Genomic DNA, 22052 nt, shown 5'->3' on the forward strand with positions numbered 1-22052 from the left:
TGCTCCGCGCCGGGCGCTGCGGTGCCGCGGCCGCCCCCGTCCCCCCTCCCCATCCTCCTCCTCCTCCCTCCCTCCCTGCGGGGCACGGGAGCCGGTGACGGGAGCGAGGCGGAGTCTGGAGGGAAGACACGGAGAGATCGCGATTTAAATCACATCCCCGGCCCTCGCAGGGCAGCAGCAGCAGCAGCCGCAGCCCCGGCGCAAGAGGCAACGGACCGCGCGCTCCCCGACACGTCCTGCCGGCCCCGCCGCCGCCGCCGCCGCTGCTGCTGCTGCTCGCCATGGGCGCCGCCGCCGCAGAGCCGCCCCGGCCCGCCGGGCTCGTCTCCAGCGTCCTCAACGACACCCTCGAGTTCTACCGCTGGACCTGGAGCATCCGAGGTAACGCGGAGCCGCCGCCATGCCGGGGCCGCCCGCGCCCCCCGCGCGGACGCGCAGCGGTCAAAATGGCTCCGTTGCCCGGGAGACGCGGGGGGGGGGGGCGGACGGGGCGACCTGGGCCGGGACCGGGATTGGGATTGGGATTGGGATTGGGGGGGGCCCTCGGCACCCGCTGCAGCCCGGAGCGGCGCCGGGGAACCCGTCGTGACGTTATTCTGTTTTATTCCGTTTTATTCCAGCTCATTCCCTTTTATTCCGTTTTATTCCAATTCATTCCCTTTTATCCTGTTTTATTCCAGTTTATGCTTTTCCACCCCGTATCGTGGCCCTTGCCACGGGGCGGGCGATGAGGGCATCCCTGCCCTGCAGAGCCGTGGCTCCCTCCGCTGCCTCCATGGCCCTGCACCGCAGGGAGGGATGGAGGGCGGCAGGGAGGGATGGAGGCAGGGATGGATGGAGGGATGGCCCGGCGTTTTGTGCCTCCAGCCTTGGCTAAGCAGCGAAATCACATTCATGGAGCGTTACCCGCTGCGTGAGCGGTGCCTGGGGCTGCTGGCGGCCGCGGCTCCGCTTGGATCCGCTCGGGATGCGCTGCCCGCGGGGACGGCCTGGGCCCGCCGGCGGCAGCGGCGCCTACGCGCTGCAGGTTGGCGGCCGGCGCAAGGATCCGAGCCGCTCGAGGCCGAGCAGAAGCTTTTAGCCGTGCATGAAGCGCCCCTGGGCTCCTCTGGTGCTTTTCCCATCTCCCCGTGACCCACTTCTGTCCCGGCAACCCGTAATCGCAGGGCAGGGGTTGCGGAAGGGGCGGAAAATGCCTTGTAAGTGAGGAGGAACGCAGGGAGCAGCTTTCAGGACTGGGACAGCAGACCGGGCGGCCCTTGGCTCTGGCGTGTGGCGCTCGCACAGAGGCTCGAGCCCTTGGCGTGATAGCACCGCRGCACTTTCCTCGTTTTATAGTTGTCTGCGTTAGTGCCGAGGTCGGGAACCACTGTGGTTAAAGCTGGAAATACATGGAGAAAATTCTGGAGTGAATGTAGGTCCGTAGGTACTTTGTGATAACTGAAAATACGGGGCTTTGGCTAGAGATGCTGGAAGCTCCCTACTGCATCAGCACTCTTTCCTTTTCYGCCCCCCTCCCTCATGCCATCTGTTAGATAATAAATTAACCTTATGTTACAGGTGCCGGGAGCACATTTTTGCCTGTTCTGCATTCCCAGCCTTTCTTACAATTTTATTTTTTTGACGTATCCCAAGAGCGATATTAAACTTGCACGCGTGCTTTTCTCCCGCACCTCAAACGCGCCTGCGGATGAGATCAGAGGAAAATGCTGCAGCAGCACTTCGGCGTAATCCGCCGGGGTTGCTCTCTTGCTCCACACAACTGTTCATAGATTACCAGGTAATGCACGGAAGGAATGCCCTTCTAGCTGCTCAGTAGCATTTTAGGATGCGTGTAAAAATAGATGTAGGTACGAAACGTTCTCACAGATTTCTGGCTTTGTTTGTAAAAGGCTTTAATTGCTGGTGTTTTTCCTGGATGCTGAACATGTTCTTTAAGTTTGTGTACGGGCTACGCTTGCCGTAAGCAACGGTGACGCGCTCCAAATGGATAAAAATGGCAATCTGAGCAAGYGATGGCAAGATAAGTAACTTAGGTGAGTGCCACACAAAGAGGAAACTACCCCTTTGGAGAATCTTGAGCAGTGCAGGGATGCCATTGTGATGACATCTAAAATTTGCTCAAGTCTCTTCCTAATTATAGTAGAGGAAGGAAGCTTTTCCTAATTATAGGAAACTGAGTTCAGTAGTGTTGCTGTAACATGGGATTCCACAATAATGAAGTTTATCAGTTGCATTTTGCATGAAGGGTTGTGAGATCTTGTTCAGGCTCTGGATTTTGGTGGTTCCCTGCAAGTGTATATTTGGATAGGAGCTAAGGTGTGTCATAATCGTGTTACTTGTGTACTCAGTAGTGGGTAAAGTTCCTCTTAATTGTCTTGTAGTTCTTAGAGAAATGTGGAACATGTAATATCACACAATGTAGTAACAATATACACTAGATAAGAAAGTGTCATGATGAGGCAATGTTGCATTATTGTATAATGAAATAACATCTTAGTATCCTAAGTTCTGGTGCCATTTAAATACATACTCAGTTTGCTGCTTTTCAATATGTTTTCACTCGGGGAAAATAAATCAAGAATTGTCTCCCTTTGCCACCTGTAAGTGAATCCGTGTTGAAATCATGAATTCACAGCTGTTGTGTGAATTCACACAATTCACCTTTGTGTCAAAAACTGCAGCAGTGATGTTGCTCAACAAACAACATAAATTATGGCATGCAAGACCATTGCCTAACGTTCAATATCATTAAATATAAAACTATACCACGCAGCAAAGTTGCTCAACAAATGATGCCATGCAATAGCGTTACACAATAAATAGTGAAACACTACTACACAGCAAAATTACACAATAAAATATGAAGAAACTTGATTCCCAGTCCTACTCCTACACAGAGATTGCCCATTCATATAAAATCAGAGTTACTTATTCTCTCTGGTTCCCACTTCCATGTTGTACTGGACACCTAGCTCTGTCTTAACTCTGTTCTGAGTGTTCAGCTGGACCTTCCTGCCAGCAGGATCTGTAGCCCTCGATTCCCTTGATGGGGCTGTGCAGAACTGCAGCACATGTCCTACCGAGTCCTGTGCCACGTTATTTCAGTACTATTTGATATTTCAATTTGGCCTTTCTTTTCCCCTCTGTATTGTACTATTTAAATATCAGCCATCCCTTTCTAAAAATTTTTTTTTCAAGTGTATATGATGACTCCAATTGATTTTTTTTTTTGAATGATATTTCAAATTTTAGCATTAAATACATTATCCAAAGTAATTGGGTCTTGGGCAAAAAAATCTTTCATTTAAAGACTATTTGAGAATAATAACAATATCCYGACTCCCTTCTGCCCATATATATTACCCAGAACTGTATTTTCAGTCTTAGCAGTGTTTAATGGTTTTTCCTGTTAATTTGTTGAAACACTACTTTTCTCCCATTCTTTGACAAACATTTTTTTTTCCTCCTTTCTGTAAAAGCCATAAAATCCACTGCAATCAGGTATTCCTGAGGAATCCGAAGGAGAGCGTTTAGGAAGCCCTAAACTTGAAAGAAAGTTTGGAAAGRGGGAAGACACATTCTTGGCAGTCATCAAGGGAGGAGATGATGTTCGGAGGGCCGGTTTGTATCGGGGAAGGTGATCTAGGAATTTTGTGCCTTTATTTCTGCGCAGGCTTGGGACCAGTAGCATGTGCAATAGGCAGGGCAGGGCTCCCTTCTCCCTGTCAGCTCAGATAGGTGTTTGGGCTTAGWTTTGCCAGGAAGGATTAAGGGTATGATTAGATGACTGAACAAGTGACTTAAAGGGAGGTTCCAGGCTGAAGCAGAGAGAACTATTAAGGTGAATAATTCAGGACGCAGACCAGGAAAGAGGAATGTGAAAATACCAATTGTGAAGAGTCTACAAACATGCGTGAAAGGGCAGTGGAAATTGTGGTCAGAAAAGGAGGCTGGTGAAACCCTGAGTCCAAAATGCCACTTTTGGAGGAGCTGAATAATTTGAGTGTGTTGAGCTGAACAATGGAGGGAATTACAGACTTTGGGCAAGATGATTGTCCTTGGAGCTCAGAACTGAAGGGAGGCAGGGCCATCCCAGGCCACGTGGGATTGCTTTGGAACAGCACCTATTTACAGCTGTTGCACTTAATAGGATTATGGACTCTTTCCATAGAGAAGAAAGGAGAGAGCAGAAAGATGCAAACTTTCACTTTAGTGGTAGGACAGTCTTCCAAGTTCCTCTTCAAAACATCTTGTTCAGGGGAGGTATCAGCTGTAGCTTTTGTCAGCTGGACTAGAAGTTAAAGTCAATGAGGATGGCGAAGGCAGGGGAACGTTTGCAGCTGCTTGTCTTGAAAGTGGTCGAGTGAAGCAGCTTCAATGGGAACTCAAACTRATGCAAAAAATGTTGCCAGGAAAACTTTAGCCTGTAGTTTAAATGTACTGATGTTCAGTAAATTAAGACGTACCTTCCTTTCGGCCCAGGGAACAAAGAATCAGAAGAAAATGCATCTCCTTTTCCCTCATTCTTTTCCCATGCAAAACCCAAATATAGCTATAGGATTCTGAGTATCTGTGCTTTGGGGAAATCCATTGGGGTGATGAGCAGAGCAGTGGGATTCCCTGACTGTAAGTAGTAGCTTGTTGTATTTGAGATTTTGCACCAAGGCTGGGAGTCAGAAGAATCTTCATGGCAGGTCCTCTGAGGGTGGAGATGGGAAGAGAGAATGGAGAATGAGATAAAGATCCACGAAGCCTGTTTGACAGAAGAAACGAGAATGAGTTCCTAAGCTTTAGAAGGGCTCACTGAGCACCACACTGTGATTTGACACAATACTTGCTTTGCAGGTGTAACTTTTTTTTTTTTCTCAAAGAAACAGGTTTCATTAGATTGCAGAACTCAGAAGACATACACCTCAACAAAATAAATGCAGTCAGTTTTGCGTGAGGAAACATCAGTCAGAAAAACAGTTGTGAAGTGGAAATCTCTAAATGGAAGTTTGGGATCACCAAGCACCAAGATGTGGAGTCTGAGGGAGCAGCCTGAAGCAAAGCTGGCACTGAAAGAGAAACTGAGGTGTGAGAGAGAGAGACTTCTCCTTCCTGAAATGCAGGAGGAGCAGTTGTAGATAATCAGCCACAACTCTCAGCGTCAGTAATGAGATGAAATACAGCAAAACTCCTTTGCAGAAGATTAATGAGAACGTGATGCAAACTGCTGTTTGAGCGCACCAGCGTGCCCAGCAGCAAAGGAAAATGTGTGAATGGGGTGGCAGAAGGAAGAGATGGTCCTGAGGCCTGGACAGAAGAACATAACTGGAGTTATGAAGATTTCTGTAACACTGTGTATCTATAGTTTCGGAGGTTTTTTTCCTAGTCCTCGGAAGATGTTGGATGTTATGGATTTTGTTAAGGTAGCTCCTTTGAAAAAGGTTGAGGTCTTTTATACTGAGGTTAAACAAGCCAGCAGCATGACCTTAGTAAGTACTGTGGATGCCCAAATGCCTGCATGTTTAGGATTACAGCACAGCATAAATCACTGCTGTGGTGTTCCCGGCATGTCATATCCACAGCTGAGGATGCTCAACACCACTGAGGTGCAAACTGGTGCCTTGCGTGATTGAGGGGCCACAGGCTGCAGTGAGAGGTGAAGAATTCTTCATGGCCGGAATATCTGTGGTCCAAGGCACAAACGTGGATCCCGGGGACTGCGCTGGTTACGTAAATTGAGCTTAGTGGTTGAGCTGCTGGTTGTAGGTGGCTGGACCTTTTGTTTTTGTTGTTTCCCCTCCTTCCCTGGTTATGACTAGAAGTTACCTGCGTCACTCTGTGTTTATGCTGAGCTCAGGGGTAAAGAAACTTGAAGTAGGACTAGGGGTAGAGTTTTGGAAGACAAGGAAAGGTTGTTTTCAAGACTACAATTCCATCCTGTGTAACCAGAAATTGCTGTCAGGCCACCTGAATACTAGGAGRGAAAAAGATATTCTTGTTGGACAATTAATAGAGGAAGGTGTAGGCCGCTTAGGCTGCAGTTCCTTCTGAGGGCTTGTCACGGAGAGTGGGTGAGGCAAGGCTCCACTTTTCCTCTGCCAGTCCGAACAGGTGCTTGGAGTTATTAGATCCACGTGGGAAGGATTAAGGGAGTGCTTGGATGAAAGTGACTTAAAGGTTCATGCTGACGTTACAAGAACTTCGGGAAGAAGAATGTGGTAGGACACAGGGCTGGGGGAGAACGCTGCTGCGCTGTGTACAGGACAGTTCTTGAGCTAAGGCCAGTGAGGCTGAACATGGGTAGCCTGGCGAAGTGGATCTAAGTGAGGGTTCATTAATCTAAGCAGATGAAGAGATGGCCATGAATAAGAGCAGGAGCTTTGGTTTAATAAAGAGTGTTGGTGTGAGCAGGTCCGCGTGGAGCAGGGTCTGGGCGGTCAGCCCTTGTCGGGGAAGTGGCGCTGTCCGCACAGCAGGGCTTGGTGCCTCTCCTCCAGGCTGTGTTTTAAAGCACCGTTGAAGCCTCCGCTGCATTTTGCAAAGTACTCTTTGGTGTGAGAGCTACCTGGGGCTTCCTACTCATCTAACGCTCTTTGAGGAAGATACAGGTGGAGGGCATGTAGTTCCTGGGCCTCGCCTAGGCATGACGTGGGTGCAGCTGTGCTCAGGCCTGGTGATTCAGAGCACAGGGGCTTCAAGGCCTTGTGGCGTCTCCAAGACCTAAGCGAAGGCAGCGCTGAAAGCCAGGCCTGCGCTGATTTAGGTGGCAGCTGTGCGAGGGCTTTTCAGGACTGCTGCCGCGGGCACCGGTCACACAGGAGACAGCTCCAAGGCCAGCCGAGAGCTGCCCGCGGGCAGCGTGGGCCTTGTGCGGGCTCCCGCCGTGCCTCGTGCCCCGGAGACAGGCGTGAGCCGCCTCGCCGGCCCGCCGGGAACAGGCTGCCCCCTCGGCTTGCCTTGGTGCCAGGGAGCGGCCGGCCGCCCGTCCTGCCCCRGAGGCAGGGCTCTGGCTGCCTCTCCTTGCCGGAGTTCCTCAGTGCTCTCTGCAGGCTCTCAAAAGTATCCTTTTTTTTTTCCTGGTCCTATGTATGCCTCAGTTTGCATCCTTGAGTATGGCGTTCTTTGCCTCTCTTCCTCTCTTTTTCCTCTCTTCCGTTTTTTTTTTTTTTTTTCTCCCTGATTTCAAATATTATCTGCTTCTTTCTCTGGAAAGAGAAATGGAAATGTCAGAGAACTTTATATTGTTTTCTGAATGGTCATATAAGGTTGCCAGGTGAAGGGCACTTACCTCTTTTATCTCCAATAAAAGTGCTTGCATTACAGTACCCCCCAAATGCTTTGATATTTAGACAAGTTTTTTTTTTTTTTTTTTTTTTTTTTTTGTCCTTTGACCTCAGGGTTAGTAATGCAAGAGCTTTTGTGTCAAGAGTGAGTGATAAATTGTATTTCAGAAACTGCTAGGGAAACTCAAGTTTGGGGCAGTATGATACCATGAAAGGTAACATGGCTGTAGAAGCAGAGAGACTTAGCTTTGACAGTCATCAAAATATGTTATCTCACTACTAAATTTATTATTTTACTACTACTATATTTAGTGAATGAGAGGCTATCATATTTTGGGGCATGAGATCTCTTCTGTGTTCGATTCATGTTTGGAAAACGAGAACAATGTTTCAAGATGCCTTTGCCTGTGTTTTTGTTTCTTCTCCCCAGACTAGTCACTCTTGCTGCCTCACTGAGSACATGTCAAGGGGAAAAGGGTAAATGTTTGGCAGTGTTCCTTCTGCTGAAGCTTCAACTGGTGCTCTTGTCTTGGGCAAGGGAAGATCTAATCTACCTCATGTCTTCTCCCCTTGAACTTTAAATATAGGAACTAATATGTTTCAGTAAGTTTTCCTACAGATTTTACTTACTCYGTACAGCTGCACCCTTCTGTAAAATCATATTCACAGAATGGTTGAGGTTGGAAGGGACCTCTAGAGATCATCCAGTCCAACCCCCTGCTCCAGCAGGGACACCCAGAGCACGGGGCACAGGGCGGCATCCAGGCGGGTTGGGAAGATCTCCAGAGAAGGAGACTCCACAGCCTCCCCAGGCAGCCTGTGCCAGGGCTCTGTCACCCTCACAGTGAAGAAGTTCTTCCTCAAGGATTGCTGAGCAGCATCCTCACGTTAATGCAAACGGAAGATAACGGGCAGTTTATCAGAGGGCTGATGTGCCGCTGCTCACTAATGCCTCCTGGAGCCTCTGGGTAGGTCTCGCTTACTGTTTACACACGTTCCATCAGTGCCTCCAGGAGCTGTGAAAGTCCCTCTGCAGCCCAAGCTGTTCTGTGGCACTAGGGCTCTGTGCACATGGAGGTGACCTTGCCCCACACCAGCCACCAACTGGGTATTATGGTGCTGCCCATAGCAGTCCTGGGAGGCTGGAGCACCCAGCACGTCACACACACTGTGGTGGTTAAGACCTTGCAGAAGTCATTAATGAAAGCTCTTGTCAATAGCCCATTCCCTTTGCCAGGGATGTTAGCTTCTAACTGAGGGGCATCTAGGAAGAAAATAAAGTGTCTACAGATGAGATTTATCATGCATTCACCCCTTTCAGCATTGTAACTCATGAATTATGATAGGTGGACCATAGTCTAATTTGTTATTGCAATGTAAAATGTGCATGCTTCCAATGTGCTTATTACAGTTCATTAATATCCCTACAGCTGTTTTCATAGTACCTTGAGAAACGCCACACTGATGTAAGCAGATGGCGTCTCCCAAGCTCTACAAGACAGTTTTGCCTGAAATCAGGAAAGGTCTAACGAAAATGGTAACAAAAAAACCCACTGTAGAAGCTAAGCTTGTCCAAGTGTGGGGTGTTTCTTTGTTATGTTTTGAAGCAGGTTTATTTCCTTAGAAATACGGAGATACAGATTTGATCATAGGGTTTTATAACTAATTCATAAAATTGCAACCTGAAAAGGAGGGTTTTAGTATCTCTTTTTACCCAGTAACTTGTAAYGTTTGAGGAAAGATCTGCAGTTGTCAATTGACTAGGAATGCATCTTGCTTTTGTGTCATTTGGGAATAGTAAGTTTTGACAAACAAACAAAAAACTCCATACTTTGGGGACTTAATACTGTCCTCATCTTATGTGAACTCCAGTAAAGATGTGTTTTTACCATTCATAGAAGTCCAATCCTCACAAATACTCATAAACAACAGAGAAGGCAAGTAAATAAAATTGAATGTGGCAGTCTGGTAGTGTTGAAAATCTTTTTTGACTTGGTGCTGAATTGACGTGACTCATGAGCTTAATGAGTCACTATTATCGTTATGTTGGGCCTAGCAGATGCTGCAATTGGTGGGTACAAGCTCAAAGACAACGTGATGCCAGTGACTGAGCTGTGCGAGTCCCARGAGGTTACAGTACTAGCTAGAATTCATCTGCTTTTTGACAACAAATTGGGATTAGCTGTTCTTGCTACTTGAAAGCTATTTTGGCCTTTTTGCATTTGTGCAAGTGTTTAACAGCTCCTGGAGATGTTCTTCATAGCTGGTTGAATGTGAGGCTTACCTGGCCTTGGGTGTATTTGGAAAGAAAACCAAAGAATCAGTTAAAAAACCCCAGAGTGTAACACAAAGCCACATCTAGTTGAAGGCGATACCTGCTAGTCTTATCTGTAGCCCGTCTGGTTTTGGTTTGGGCATCTCTCCCACTTCTGAATGGAGGGGATTTGTACAGCTGCCCCTGCAGTCTTCTAAAATCTGCTTCAGAGCATGTGCTGCCCTTATGTGTTGGGGTTGAGACTTTTTTATTTTGTTTTAACTCTTGCATCTTGGTCTCTTATAGTTTATTAAGGTAGTAACTTTCTTAAAATTCAGATGCCCCTCAGCCCAAAGGAGTTATTGTATTCGTGGCTAGTTAAAGCCTGAGCAAAATACTTGTTTCAAATCCCCCCATCTATTCTTTGAAGATCAAGGTAAATGTGGTTTCTTTGTACTCCTCTATCAAAAAGTGACTTAAATAAGAAGGGCATCGGTTCTGCTTTTGTGTTGGGCTTTTGGGAGCTTTTGTCACATGGTCCTTAGTTTTACTGTTTTATTTTTAATGGATCCTAGCCACCGTTGGTGTTACAATGTTATGTTTGGTGACACAGAATTGTTCTGGAAAGCCACCCTGACTAGGCTGCTAGAGTTGTGGCTTTTGCTCAGGAGCAGTCCCAAGCCTAACCTAAATGTCTGGAGAGTATCCAGAGAGGGTCAATGGATTGGTTAAAGGATTGGAAAATTCGCCTTCTCGTGAGAGACCTAAATGAGAGGAGGGGAAATTTTCGTAATAGGTAGGTCCTCAATCTAGCAATGAAAAGGTAGAACTGACCGATTTGTGAGGTTTAATTCAAATGCTAGGCTTTAAGGAGCCTAKTTGTACAGTGGGTGCAATTAACATGTCAACTGTTGAATGTTCTGCTGGATCCTCTGCCTCTGAAAAAAATGCAGTCAATGAAGATGGCCAAGTCTGCTACAGAAGACACCTTAGCTGCTATGAAGGGGTTGAAGGCCCCTTCACAGATCGGCCTGGGTTGCAGTGGCCCCGAGTTAGCTAAAGGTGTCTCTGCTCCTGTTGGACTTCTTAGGAATATGTAAAGTGCCAGAAGACTCTCTGCACACATTGCCAAGAGCTAAAACCAAGAAAGAGGAGTAAAAGGGATGTCCCATGTGTCCTTGCTGTGTTGCAGTGGTGCCCCTGCCCAGCCCCTCCTTAAGGCCATAATATGCAGAGTTTCCTCTGGCTGAGCAGGAGGGAGGCTGTGTTTGTGCACCAGCCACAAGCCTACAGGCCTAGCTCTGAGCTGAGACTCCTCTGCTCTGTCATATGATTTCTTATTAAAAAAAAAATAGGTCTAGAGTGGAGGGTGCAATGGATCATCAATATCGAAGCAGGCAAGTTAATGCTAGCACTGACGAGCTCTAAGGGGCCTGAAAGCAAATGATTCTTTGAAATTGCACTGTTAAAGTTGTAATGGTTTTTCTTGGTGGTTTTTTCTTTTTTTTCTTTTTTTTTACAGTTTTTTTAAAATTAAAAATACTTCATTTTAAGATGCATAAAGTTATGTTTGTGACACTTATTATATGGTATATATTTTCTTTTTATAATTTGCTTCAGTTATAATGCTGTGGAGGCTAATAGGATATGTGAAAAGTTAGAATAAAGAAGCAGCGTTCATAGAAAAATACTTTACTTAGAAAATTCTGGTTTGCCTTACATAGCAGAATTAAAATTTCATCCTTGTGGAAGGAAATCTCTACTTCTTGAACTTGGACCTTTAGGAGGACTTCTTGTCCAAATAAACAGCAAAGCTACAGAGAATTCTCATTGTTAAGAGCCRCTTTGAGACAGTTTCCCTCACCTCTGCAGAGCCTTTAGAAAGGTAATTGGACAGATGGATGTGCTGGATTGGCACTGTAAGTGTCTTTGCTCTGAGAATAGTATCAATAGCTATTAATAACTTGGAAAGGCTCTCCAGATAAATTAGTGAGCAGCAACCTTATAGCTGAGGAATGCATACGCTGTTAAGCTAAAACCAGAAGCTTATGAAGTATTGTTTTTAACTAAAATATCGGTGCAGGGAATTTCCAAAGCAGCTGTGTATTTTAGTTATTCTCTCTGGAACTGATATTCCTGGGTTCAGGAATTCAGGATTCCCCGGGTTCAGGAATTCACACTGGGAATGCATGAGGAACGGCGCTTGGGTTTGCTTGAAGTTTGTGCTCAGCGAGGAAAGAAAATTGATTCTGCTCTCTCTAATGAACAGGAAACTTAATAAGCTCAAATTCTCAATCTAGTGGTAAGAAAATGCTGAACTACTGTCAAAAGAAGTATTTTTGCATTAATACACTTGCAGTGTTTCGTGGGAATCTTTTAGGATTTAATCTTTAGATTGTCCGAAGTGCAGATTTATTCAATTCCATTCTTTTTCTTCTTCCGTGTTCCAGTATAGGTTTTGTGGATTAGTTATATCTCTTTGGCCATTACTAGGTATTTTATTCTTATTTAGATCTTTTTAGTGGCACTGCTTTTTCTCTTGCTCTAACAGCCAAAGTGAGAGGGCTTAATTTGCGTGTTTTCCATTAATTCCAGCACACAATAAGGAATTAAATTCCACAAGACAAGTACCAGAGCAATTGCACTTACGTGTGTTCCCTTGTTTCTTATCTTGGCTTTGCAGTTTGAAAACTTACATGCACAAAACCACAGGTAAACTTTATATAAGGGAAGAATGTGAAATCTTGATATACAGAAAAATAGTTTTCCAGCAGAAACATGTTAGCAGATGTCTTATTTTATTCTGGATCTTTATTTACAATGAAATGCAGCTTTAATTTTTTATTCTAAATCTTCTCCTGCCTCACAAAAAGCACCGTTCCTGTGCTGTAACCTGTTCCACCATYGCAGTCGTTTTATTTGTGATCAAATTAGAATCTGGGTCTTAGGATTTGAAAGACGGACGCATTAATCCCCTGGAAGATTCAGTCACTCTCTGTCAGTTCTAATCARGTAAAAGCATTCCTCGTTTTGCTCCAAAGCAGTTGGAAGGATTTTTTTTTTAATTCAGGCAGTTTGCCTTTTTGCTTGCTGCTTATTTCATTTTCAAATAATTACCTGTTGCATGTGAATATTGCAGGATTCAAAACAAGCACRTGGCCCTTAAGCTACCTGTCCTCTCCAGTTTGCAGAAATCGCTTGTGGTCATCAGCACCAGCTAATAAGTAGGACACAAAAGCATGTGGGTTTGTTTTCCTAAGGATAGGATGCTTTTTGGGGAGTATGCTGGAAGGCTTGTCTCTTAAGCAGGTGACTTGAGTGAGTGAATGTATCTGGCTGGTTTTAAAGAGAGTTTATCTGAAAAGAGGCTGGAAACTGTGTCTGTGTGTAGCTGGGTGGGTGTTTTAAGGTAGAACTTGGCCAAACAGGCTTGTCTGAAATTAAGATGCTTTTGCAGCGGCTTCTGTGTAGCTATAAATGCACTGAGGTGGTTTAAAACTGAGCAAGTGGCTGTGTGTTGTTCTGGCAAGGTCTTATGAACAAATTTTTAAATCTCGAAGTTCCTAAGAATAATATAGCTTGTTTTCTATTGGCACTGTATCATTAAAAAAATAATCATATGTGGTCTCCTAAATGTCCTTAAAATAAGTGCACAATGTTGTTCATGATGAGCATAATAGGAATTACCAGCAACTTGGTTTTGTCTGTTAATATTCTTCCATTTGGCATGGCCAGGATTATTATAGAACAGCGTTGAGTGCTGTAGGACGGCGTGTGTCCTCCCACGTGGGCATGCGTTGTTCAAAGGGTGGTTATCCCAGGAGAGGCCAGGCCAATGAAATCCCAGTCCCTGCCTTTCTCCTGTTTGGTTCTGCAGTTCTGTGGTACCTGTTGAAAGTAGGCAGCAGAATGGAATAGAGATTTGATGAGGCACAAGGAGAAGCCCACATCAGCTGGGCTTTCGTAAAAGAGTGTTTTGTCCTCCCTTTCTCCCTTCACCCAAGGGAGTCCTCATCCTCCCTTTAGAAATCGGGAATACTTCTCTTTATCTCTCTTGCCCCCCAAAGAAATCTGGGATAGGTCAAGCTTTACTATTTTGGGCAGTGAATACGTAGCTCGTAGGTAGAACTCAGATCTTCTTTTGCCTTTTCAGTACTGTCATTTTAGCAGTCAGGACCKCCTGTAGGACTGGGTTGGAAAACAGGAGCCGGTTCTCCGAGGCATCCTCGCCCCTTTGTGTCGCAGAGAGAGGCTGCAGGAGCAACACTTGCCTGCCCTGCGCTTGCGTCTTGCCCCACTGCAGTGCAGAGTGAGATGCAGATTTGTTTGGAGCGTCTCACACASTGCTGTCCCCAGAGTGGTCTCTGATTTAAGAAGCAAACCTTTCGTTTCGCTTGGTAGGGATGAATCTTTGGTCATTAATTCATGCCTTGCAGAARGTGAGGGTCTGCTTTTCTTCTGTGTTTTGTTGTTGTTTTTTAATCATGTGACCTGTTAAATTTGGATTGATAGAGAAATTGCTACAAGCCATTCAGGAACTTAAGTGCAAGCTGGACAGTAATGTGATAACTGCAGCAGAGCCATGGATCCCTGGCAGCCAAAGAGGTCTGGAAAGTGGGGCTGCCCTGCAGTGCCCTAGGACTAGTACAAGGCAATKAATACCATGTTTTCCATGGAGTACCAGGTGTTGTAGAAACTTGCTGGGAAGAGTCTTCTGTGCAATGTGGTGATCAAACCCTGTGGCACTGACTGAAAGCAAGTGGAGCTTGTGCCGTGGAGGTCATCTCTGCAGATCACGGTGTATAGGAATTATTGCAAATGCAGAGAGTCTTAGGAAATCTGCTCTTAAAATTAGGTCCTGATTCCTCTTCTAACTTGTCTAAATAGGTAAGTTGGGAATTAGAAAATTACGCTGTAGTTTTCTTGTCTGTCTTTGGGTCACCGTGAAGAAGAGTTGAACTGCGCTGCTGTCTGCGGGTTTGCCCACGAGCAGCTGAAGGTGTTTYAGATGTCCGGGCTCCTGGAGGGGCACTCTGCTCTTAATTCCATCTAAATTCCAGTTGGTTGAAGCATCTGGAGTTGCTCAGATATCCAATTAGATATTTTGGAGATGTGCAGAGCATTGATAATTATGGGTTTATTACATTTTGTCTGTTAGTGTGACTAGAGATTAACCTGCATATGCAAGGGGAAGAACTGCTGAGTAAGGAGGCCTCACTTCATGCAATCTCCTTCCCCCGTAGCAGATCCATCTTCTAATCCTAGATGCCACGAATTCCTTTGGCTAAGAGTACTTTTTTGACACACGTTCAGCACTTAATAATAGTAAATTCTGGGCCCTAGGGTATGTGGAAGTCTAGATCCCTTGAGTGACTAAAGGAGACTGTAAATAAAACTTTGGTCTCCCAAATGTCAGCAGAGAATACTCTAACTAAAGCCATCCCTTTAAATTGTTTTATTTAATAGATTTCTAGTAACCTTGTCACTCTTTTCTCTGAAGTATGTGAGACTGACACACATCAAGTAGCAAAGACACTTATCTGTCATATAACCTGTGTAAAATTAGTTGGAGGCAGTTTGATACCTAACTTTAAACTAACAAAACTATTAACTTTTTAATTATTATTTTGCTGGATTTCTGTATTTTCCGCTTGCAGTACTGTTGAGCAGTTGATTATGTTGCTGCTCTGGTCACTGCTCATCATGAAACTTCTGCAGGTGGGATGGGTGAGGGAGGGTTGTATTGGGCTCAGGATTTATTTTATTTTATTTTATTTTATTTTATTTTATTTTATTTTATTTTATTTTATTTTATTTTATTTTATTTTATTTTATTTTATTNTTTATTTTATTTTATTTTATTTTATTTTATTTTATTTTATTTTATTTTATTTTATTTTATTTTATTTTATTTTATTTTATTTTATTGTTTTGGCTTGTAGAACTAGACAACATAAATTATTTAACATAGTGAATCTCTATGTGAGAGGTGGGTTTTTATGAGGGTTTTTTTTTTTTTTTGACTATTTATTTCCTTTAATTTTCCTAGTAGAGACATAATGTGCTTTTTCTTTCTATCTAGTTCAGCTGCTCCAGGAGACAAGAGGGCTTGGCAAACAAAATCCCTAAAGTAAGGGTGAAATAACTGTAGCCTTGATACCTTTTGTGATTCCTTTTGTCTGCCTCTTTCCCCCTCAGACAAACGTGTTGATGACTGGCCCTTGATGCACTCTCCCTTTCCAACACTGACTATAAGCACTATTTATCTCCTCACCGTCTGGCTGGGCCCCAAATGGATGAAGACAAGAGAGCCCTTCCAGTTACGTTTCCTGTTGGTTGTTTACAACTTCGGCATGGTTCTACTCAATTTCTTCATTTTCAAAGAGGTACGTATGCCCTCCCTCAAGAGGGGAGCCCTGTTTGAGTTTGAGATGGTAGAGGGATTGAAAACTGAATAGGACTTTATATAGTCAAGGTGCATCTGTTGAAGATAAAGGTCTTGTGCAGACCTTTAAGGCTGCATTTGCCTTTCATGTGAGTGTTTTTATAGCTAGATATCATTTACCGGTGAACACACATGCTAAATTAGTACACATAGCTAGCAGTATGTGCTAGCATGTACTAGCTAATTCAGGTTCTTCTTAGATTTATGTTAGTGTAAAGATTAGAGAGATTAACTAAAAATCAGTAGAGGTTTAACACTTCTGATATATATCTGATATATATATATATATTAATTTTTAATTATCCTAATTAGCAGGATGTGTCTAACTGCTAATTAGCAGGTAGCAGGATGTGTCTAACTGCAAATTAAGTTGTTGCCTTCAATATTTTTATCACTTCTAGCATTTTTTAGCAATTCATCCATAGTATGCTTTGCAGAGAAATATCCTGCCTGGAAGTTTGCTTTTTAGAGTAAGAATGCAGGAAAGGTTGCAGTGTTCAGATACTGAGTTTGTAAAATTCTAATTTGTAAAATTCTAGTAACAAGTTCTTAAGAACTGCTGTGTTTTTCCTTCCTTAGATTTCCTGCACAGAGGAAACCGCTCCTTAGCAGCAGCTGAGCGGGACTGAGAGTTCCCACATGGTGGCTGAGAATGTAGCTGTTGCTCAGGAGCAGTTTCATTTTGCAGGGACTTGGCTCATGTGGATTGAGGGTCGCCCTTCTGGAAGACCTTAGATCTTACATTGACAAAACCCATTCCCAGGAGCAAGCAAGGAAACTGTGCAGTTAAAATGACAGCTTTGCGGAGTTCTTTTCTTGGCAATCTGTTCTGTACTCCTGCCCCCAAAGCARGTAGCATATCTGACAATTTTCTGCATATGAGCCACTTCCCAGAGCTTCTATAACAATATTGCTCACTGCTTTAAGCCTCTTTCTAGGCATTGTTCAGCAAAGCTAATTTTACCCCTTGCCTCTCAGTTGCCATTATCTCTAAACTGACTCACCACTCAGACTGAAATATTTTATGTCTTCCATAGTGTGCAGCTCCAGTGATGGCAGCACTGGTATGAGGGTTCAGTTTTGCAGAGTGTTTCCTAGTACGCATCACATCAAACTGCTTTCATCCAGTTCAGGCTCTGCTGTGTCCATGGATTTGTTCGTGGGTGGTAATAGTTAGGAAGGTTCAGAGATCTTCAGAGTCTTATGATACCGTACAGATCGATGAAAGCTTGGGGAAAAAAAAAAAAAAAAGAAGAAGAAGAAGAAATGAGGAATTATGTGTCATATAACATCATCTAGACCATAATCTAGCAGGGACATAGTTGTTTCCACTGGCATTTCTGAAGTTTAACACTAGTCTTCAGTTTACTTGGTGTTACGGTCACACTTCTTCCTTTGTGAAACCTGTTTTTTCTCTTTGCTCCTATATTTAGTAGGCAGAAGTCCTGAGCGTTCACATTCCTGATCCCTCCTTTAAGGAGCATTCACAAAAGGGTTTTCTTATTTTGCTGCTTTTCTGAAGTTAAGAGTTGCCCTGTGCTCATGGGAACTGAGGCTGATTGCTCTCCCACTGCACCAGTCTTAGCTTCAGAAGCGATCTAGTTCTTTTGGTGTCTTAATCTCATGTTAAAAAGCTACCCTGATAAATAGTCTAAATCTAGGAAAATAAATTACAAGCACAACAGAATTTCATGTTGACACCAAAAACTAATTGTGAGAATCATGAAATCCAATCATTTTGGCAGATTAAAACAGAAAATCCCCTAAGAAGAGTTCCGTGGGTTTTGCAGTGTCCATCTCTCTTCATTTATTTTCTTCAATCAAATTGTATTTTGTCTATGAGCTGAATTGTCGCAGACATGAAGTGAGTTGGTGTCCAAACCTCGTTTGCTTACACAGACATATGCACGTTTGCACAAGCACATTTGCACAGCACATTTGCACAGCCTTTCCCAGCCACTGGAGTCGCGTGTGGATCAGCAGGACTGGGGCACTCGGAACGCTTCAGGTGCAAAYGTGTTTGCTGTGCATGGGCTGGAAGCTAATGGTTTGAGTTATAGGCAGTTATTTTTCTWTTTTATAAAGAAGCACTAGGCTTTACAGGTTTGTATTTTAGTTGTATCTGTATACTTTACATCTGTACTCTTAGTGCTGTGTGCAAGATAGATGCAGAAGCAAGCAGGAGTTCAGCCTAAAAGAGAATAGTGAAATTTGGGGTAAGAGTAGTCAGTGGCTGCCTGCCGTTAGCTTGAAGATTTGCCCATATACCCCTTTACAGCTTGACTGTTCACAGGTTATACTGGCTCCGCTGCTATATTTTGGTCCTCAACAGGGTGAGATTATGTAGCTATGTGCCATTTGGTTCACAAAATTCAGGAATGTCAATATGAAAAGCRTTGCCTTAACCTTGTACACCCATGGTCTCTAAACAAGTGTTTTTCTTTTCAAGGGAAACTTGCTCAAATTTCAAGTTCATTTTTTCTAGTTCAGGTTATTGCAACAAGCTTTATTTGAAGTAGCCCACCAGGAGCATTTCATATTCCTCAGGTCACCTCTGTCTGCACAAAAATGTATCATTTTTCTTCATCTAAATTCTATTAACCTGTTTCATGGTTATCAGCACTAGCTGTTAGGATGTTTTTTTCCTGTGCTAGGTTGTTATATTGTTGTAAGAATGGTAGGTCTAAATTATCCTTATATATGGGACAGAGAGAGATCTCTCTCATCCATTATTGGAWTTCTTCTGCCATTATTAGTGAACACATCTGGGTGATTTCTGTCTGTGAAGCTAGAGACATTTAAGAGAAGATTGATGCTAGCTGCGGAATAGCATAAGGTCATCYTGAGTTCTTAGTCATTTACACAGACTTCTAATTATCTGGGCAAATATATGCAGGAGACATAAGTGTCCTTTTGTGTGTCTGTATGTGTGTTTTTACCTTAGAAGGAAAAAATAGGCACTGTCTAATAATACCTTTTTGGAACTAAATGTTGTCTTTATTCAATAGTAGTCTTGGAACCCGTAAGGATATTTAGAATTGTTTTTAATCAGGTAACTTTGATAAAGATGTGTACTGATACTTGTTTTAAATAGGCTTTATGCAGCATCTTTCCCCTCACCTATGGCTTTAATATTTTCAGCTGTTTTTGTCGTCAAGAGCTCGAGGGTACAGCTATGTCTGCCAGACTGTGGATTATTCAGACAATGTTTATGAAGTTAGGGTGAGTATTTCCCATTTACATAAAGGTTTACGTAATATATAGTATTATGTTGCAGTTTGTCTTGTCTGAAAACTGTTTTTTCAGAGTTCTTCTGTCAACCATGACTATAAGTCTCCTTCTTTGGAGATCTTTAAAACCCKCTTGGATGCAGCCCTGTGCCACGTGCTCTAGGTGACCCTGCGTGAGCAGGGGGGTTGGACTCGATGACCTCTGAGGTCCCTTCCAACCTTYGGCATTCTATGATTCTAKGATTCTAATCCGTTATATTTGGACAGATTGCTTTTGGTTTCACTGCGTTACACATAGCACTTTATTTGCAATGCATCAGGTATTTGCCTTAACTTTCATCTAACCGGTACAAATAAGATTAATCCTGAAGATACCATCCTGGGCTTCACGGGAGGTGGTACAAGCCGTGATAAACTGTGCATGCACACTGTGATTGCTGAAGTTCGTGCTCCACTGTAACCACAGCAAAGGGGTAGTGCTGGAGCTAGATCAAAGCGGGTGAGATAGGCCAGCTTAGGCCATGATTGCACTTCAGTCCCACTGATGGGGCAGCTTTTGGTCCCCTTTACCCCTGCTTGGCTTGGTGAGCTCCTCCTGGCATCTGGCAAAGGTATTATGAGCTCATGCATTGCAGAAGCTTAGGTTTCAGATGTGTGTTTTTTGGAAGGCGTTCAGTTTGGATCAAAGAGCCAAAGGTTGGTACCTTCCGCGATAGTGTTGGCTGGCTCGTGTGCTGAGCCTTATCTTCCCACAGAGCTGACACGGGAGAATCTTGCAGCTCTTCTTGCAAGCTTTGTCCTCTACAGATTAGAACATGTTCCTGAAAGTGTTACTCTGAGAATGTGTTATGTTCCTAATATGTATAATGCTTGTAATACACTTTGAAAAACGCCCGTCTTGGCAAGGTGGCTGTTTGTGGGTAGATTATCCAAAGGCCTCTGCAAGTGACAGCAGGGTAGTGAGAAGGATCATCCTGCTTCTTACACCATTTATGCAGAGGCTGGTGCTGCAAAAGTGATGACTCTATGCATGCCTTTCTTTTTAGCACTATGGCTACCCGTTTTTCAGCATTGCCACTATTTCATTCACTGGCTTCTATTAATAGTTTTATTTAAGAAGAAAAACTGGCTAATTTAGAAATGCTTCACAGTTTTTTAATGTGTGAGAAAAATATCCTTATGCACAACTAGATGATATTGAGAAGTGGCATGACAGACACAGGATGCGTTTTAATCATAGCTAAGTACAAAGGTGCATATCCAGGTGTCTAATGACACATTGTATGCATGCAACCAGCCCAGTCTGCATGGAAACTTGACTGAAGATTTGCTTAGTGCTAAGTTCTCTACTTCACACCTTAATTTTAGATGCACTTGCTTTTGCAAGGCTGTGCACAGGTCAGACCAGCTCAACACAATTGTCTTCCATTGATCACTGTGACAAACAAAGGATGGTTATATGAATGACAGCAAAACAACCTGCACCATGTATTTGTGTGATGTGTCTGGAAAAGGCAGTGTCAGTATCAGCAAAGAGCAGGATCAGCTCTTTGCATTTCCTGACTTTCTAAGCTCTCTACAGACTTATGCATTTACGTAAAATTTATTTCTAAAGTTGTAGACTGTAATGTGCAATGTGTGATTGAATTAGGAAAGCAATACAATTTGTGTTCTGTGAAGTTGTTACAAGAAATGATTAGTTGACAACAAGTAGAAAACAAGTGGCAAGCTACACTTTCCCCAGTGAGCGTGGTTCTCTTGTCTAACCAAGGAGTCGGAGAGAAGTTTCTGGCCTGCGTTACAGTAAGTCCCACTCTGTGTTCACTCTGTGTTTTTGACACMGTAGGGTGTTTTTAAAAACTTAAGGTTCTATTTGTCATCACTTAAAGTAAACCTGAAAAAGCAACTCTTAATGTGTCTAAATATGGGCTCCTCCTTTAATTTCAAGCTGACATCTAGTCAGTTTTGCATCACATCTCTGACAAGCTCTGACAGTAGATTTACATAGTAAATATCCAGTGTCTATTGACACCAGGATTCCTCTGAAGAGGGATTTTGCTCTGCAATAACAGAATTACGTATAAATAGCTTTAATTGTAAGAAAATGAGTAAATGAGTCCAGCATTATTCAGGTAAAGGTGGCTAGCACTGACTCAAAAGGGAACAGCACTGAGCCCAGAAAGCATTATAGAATGTGATCTGAAAAGCAACACCTAATGTTTGACTTCATTATTTGGCTTAGAAAGCTAGAACAAAAATAATGGGGGATAAATCATGTGAAATGTGACACAAAYCACATGTAATGGTGTAAAGCCACAGTTCTGCTTCTGCCTTTCCTTGGGAAAGTGCTACCATGGTCCTGCCAGAGAGTGGGATGCTTTGACCCATGTTCCTGTTCAAAATGAGATGTCACGAAGCCATCCCTTGTCCTTCAAGGAAAGAGAAGCTAAAGATTGACCATCTTGGGTGACAGAGTGTGTCTTTTTAGTCTTCTCCAACACGTTCTACCTCAGACAGCAGCCAGTAGGGATTTCAAGGGAACAGTGTAAAGAGAGGCACATTGAGCACTTGCTCTGCAACACCAGTGATCTGCAGTTTATATCGGGGATCTGGGTATATGTGACCTTCCCAATTGCTGGCAGGAAATTGAGGAGGATGTTTAATAACTGGCCATGAAAAGCTACGTAGAAAAGGAAGAGAAAAGGGAAAATCCCCAACAAGGACTTTTGAAGGAGATGGAGCTGCATCTTGGAGGGTCATTTTGCTTAATTCTAGGTGTCTATTTAGGAGTCAGAATAACCAACGCTTTGCTAAATGCAAGGTGCTAAATTCCATAACTCCTTTGGGAG

The 22052-nt window shown here is 43.6% G+C and overlaps 1 protein-coding gene across 1 annotated transcript in view; it reads left to right on the forward strand.

Moving 5' to 3' along the window:
• Positions 1–270: 270 nt before the first annotated feature.
• ELOVL4 (ELOVL fatty acid elongase 4) overlaps positions 271–22052 on the forward strand; it is a 29162-nt gene continuing 7380 nt past the window's right edge. The window contains exons 1-3 of the mRNA XM_026038476.1: positions 271–381; positions 15727–15914; positions 19115–19195. Coding sequence (XP_025894261.1) covers positions 282–381; positions 15727–15914; positions 19115–19195 — 369 coding nt within the window. The 5' untranslated portion in view covers positions 271–281. The remainder of the gene's footprint in view (positions 382–15726; positions 15915–19114; positions 19196–22052) is intronic.

This window comes from Nothoprocta perdicaria, unplaced genomic scaffold (assembly GCF_003342845.1).
Source record: "Nothoprocta perdicaria isolate Ctin4 unplaced genomic scaffold, notPer1 scaffold_21, whole genome shotgun sequence".
Lineage (NCBI taxonomy): Eukaryota > Metazoa > Chordata > Aves > Tinamiformes > Tinamidae > Nothoprocta > Nothoprocta perdicaria.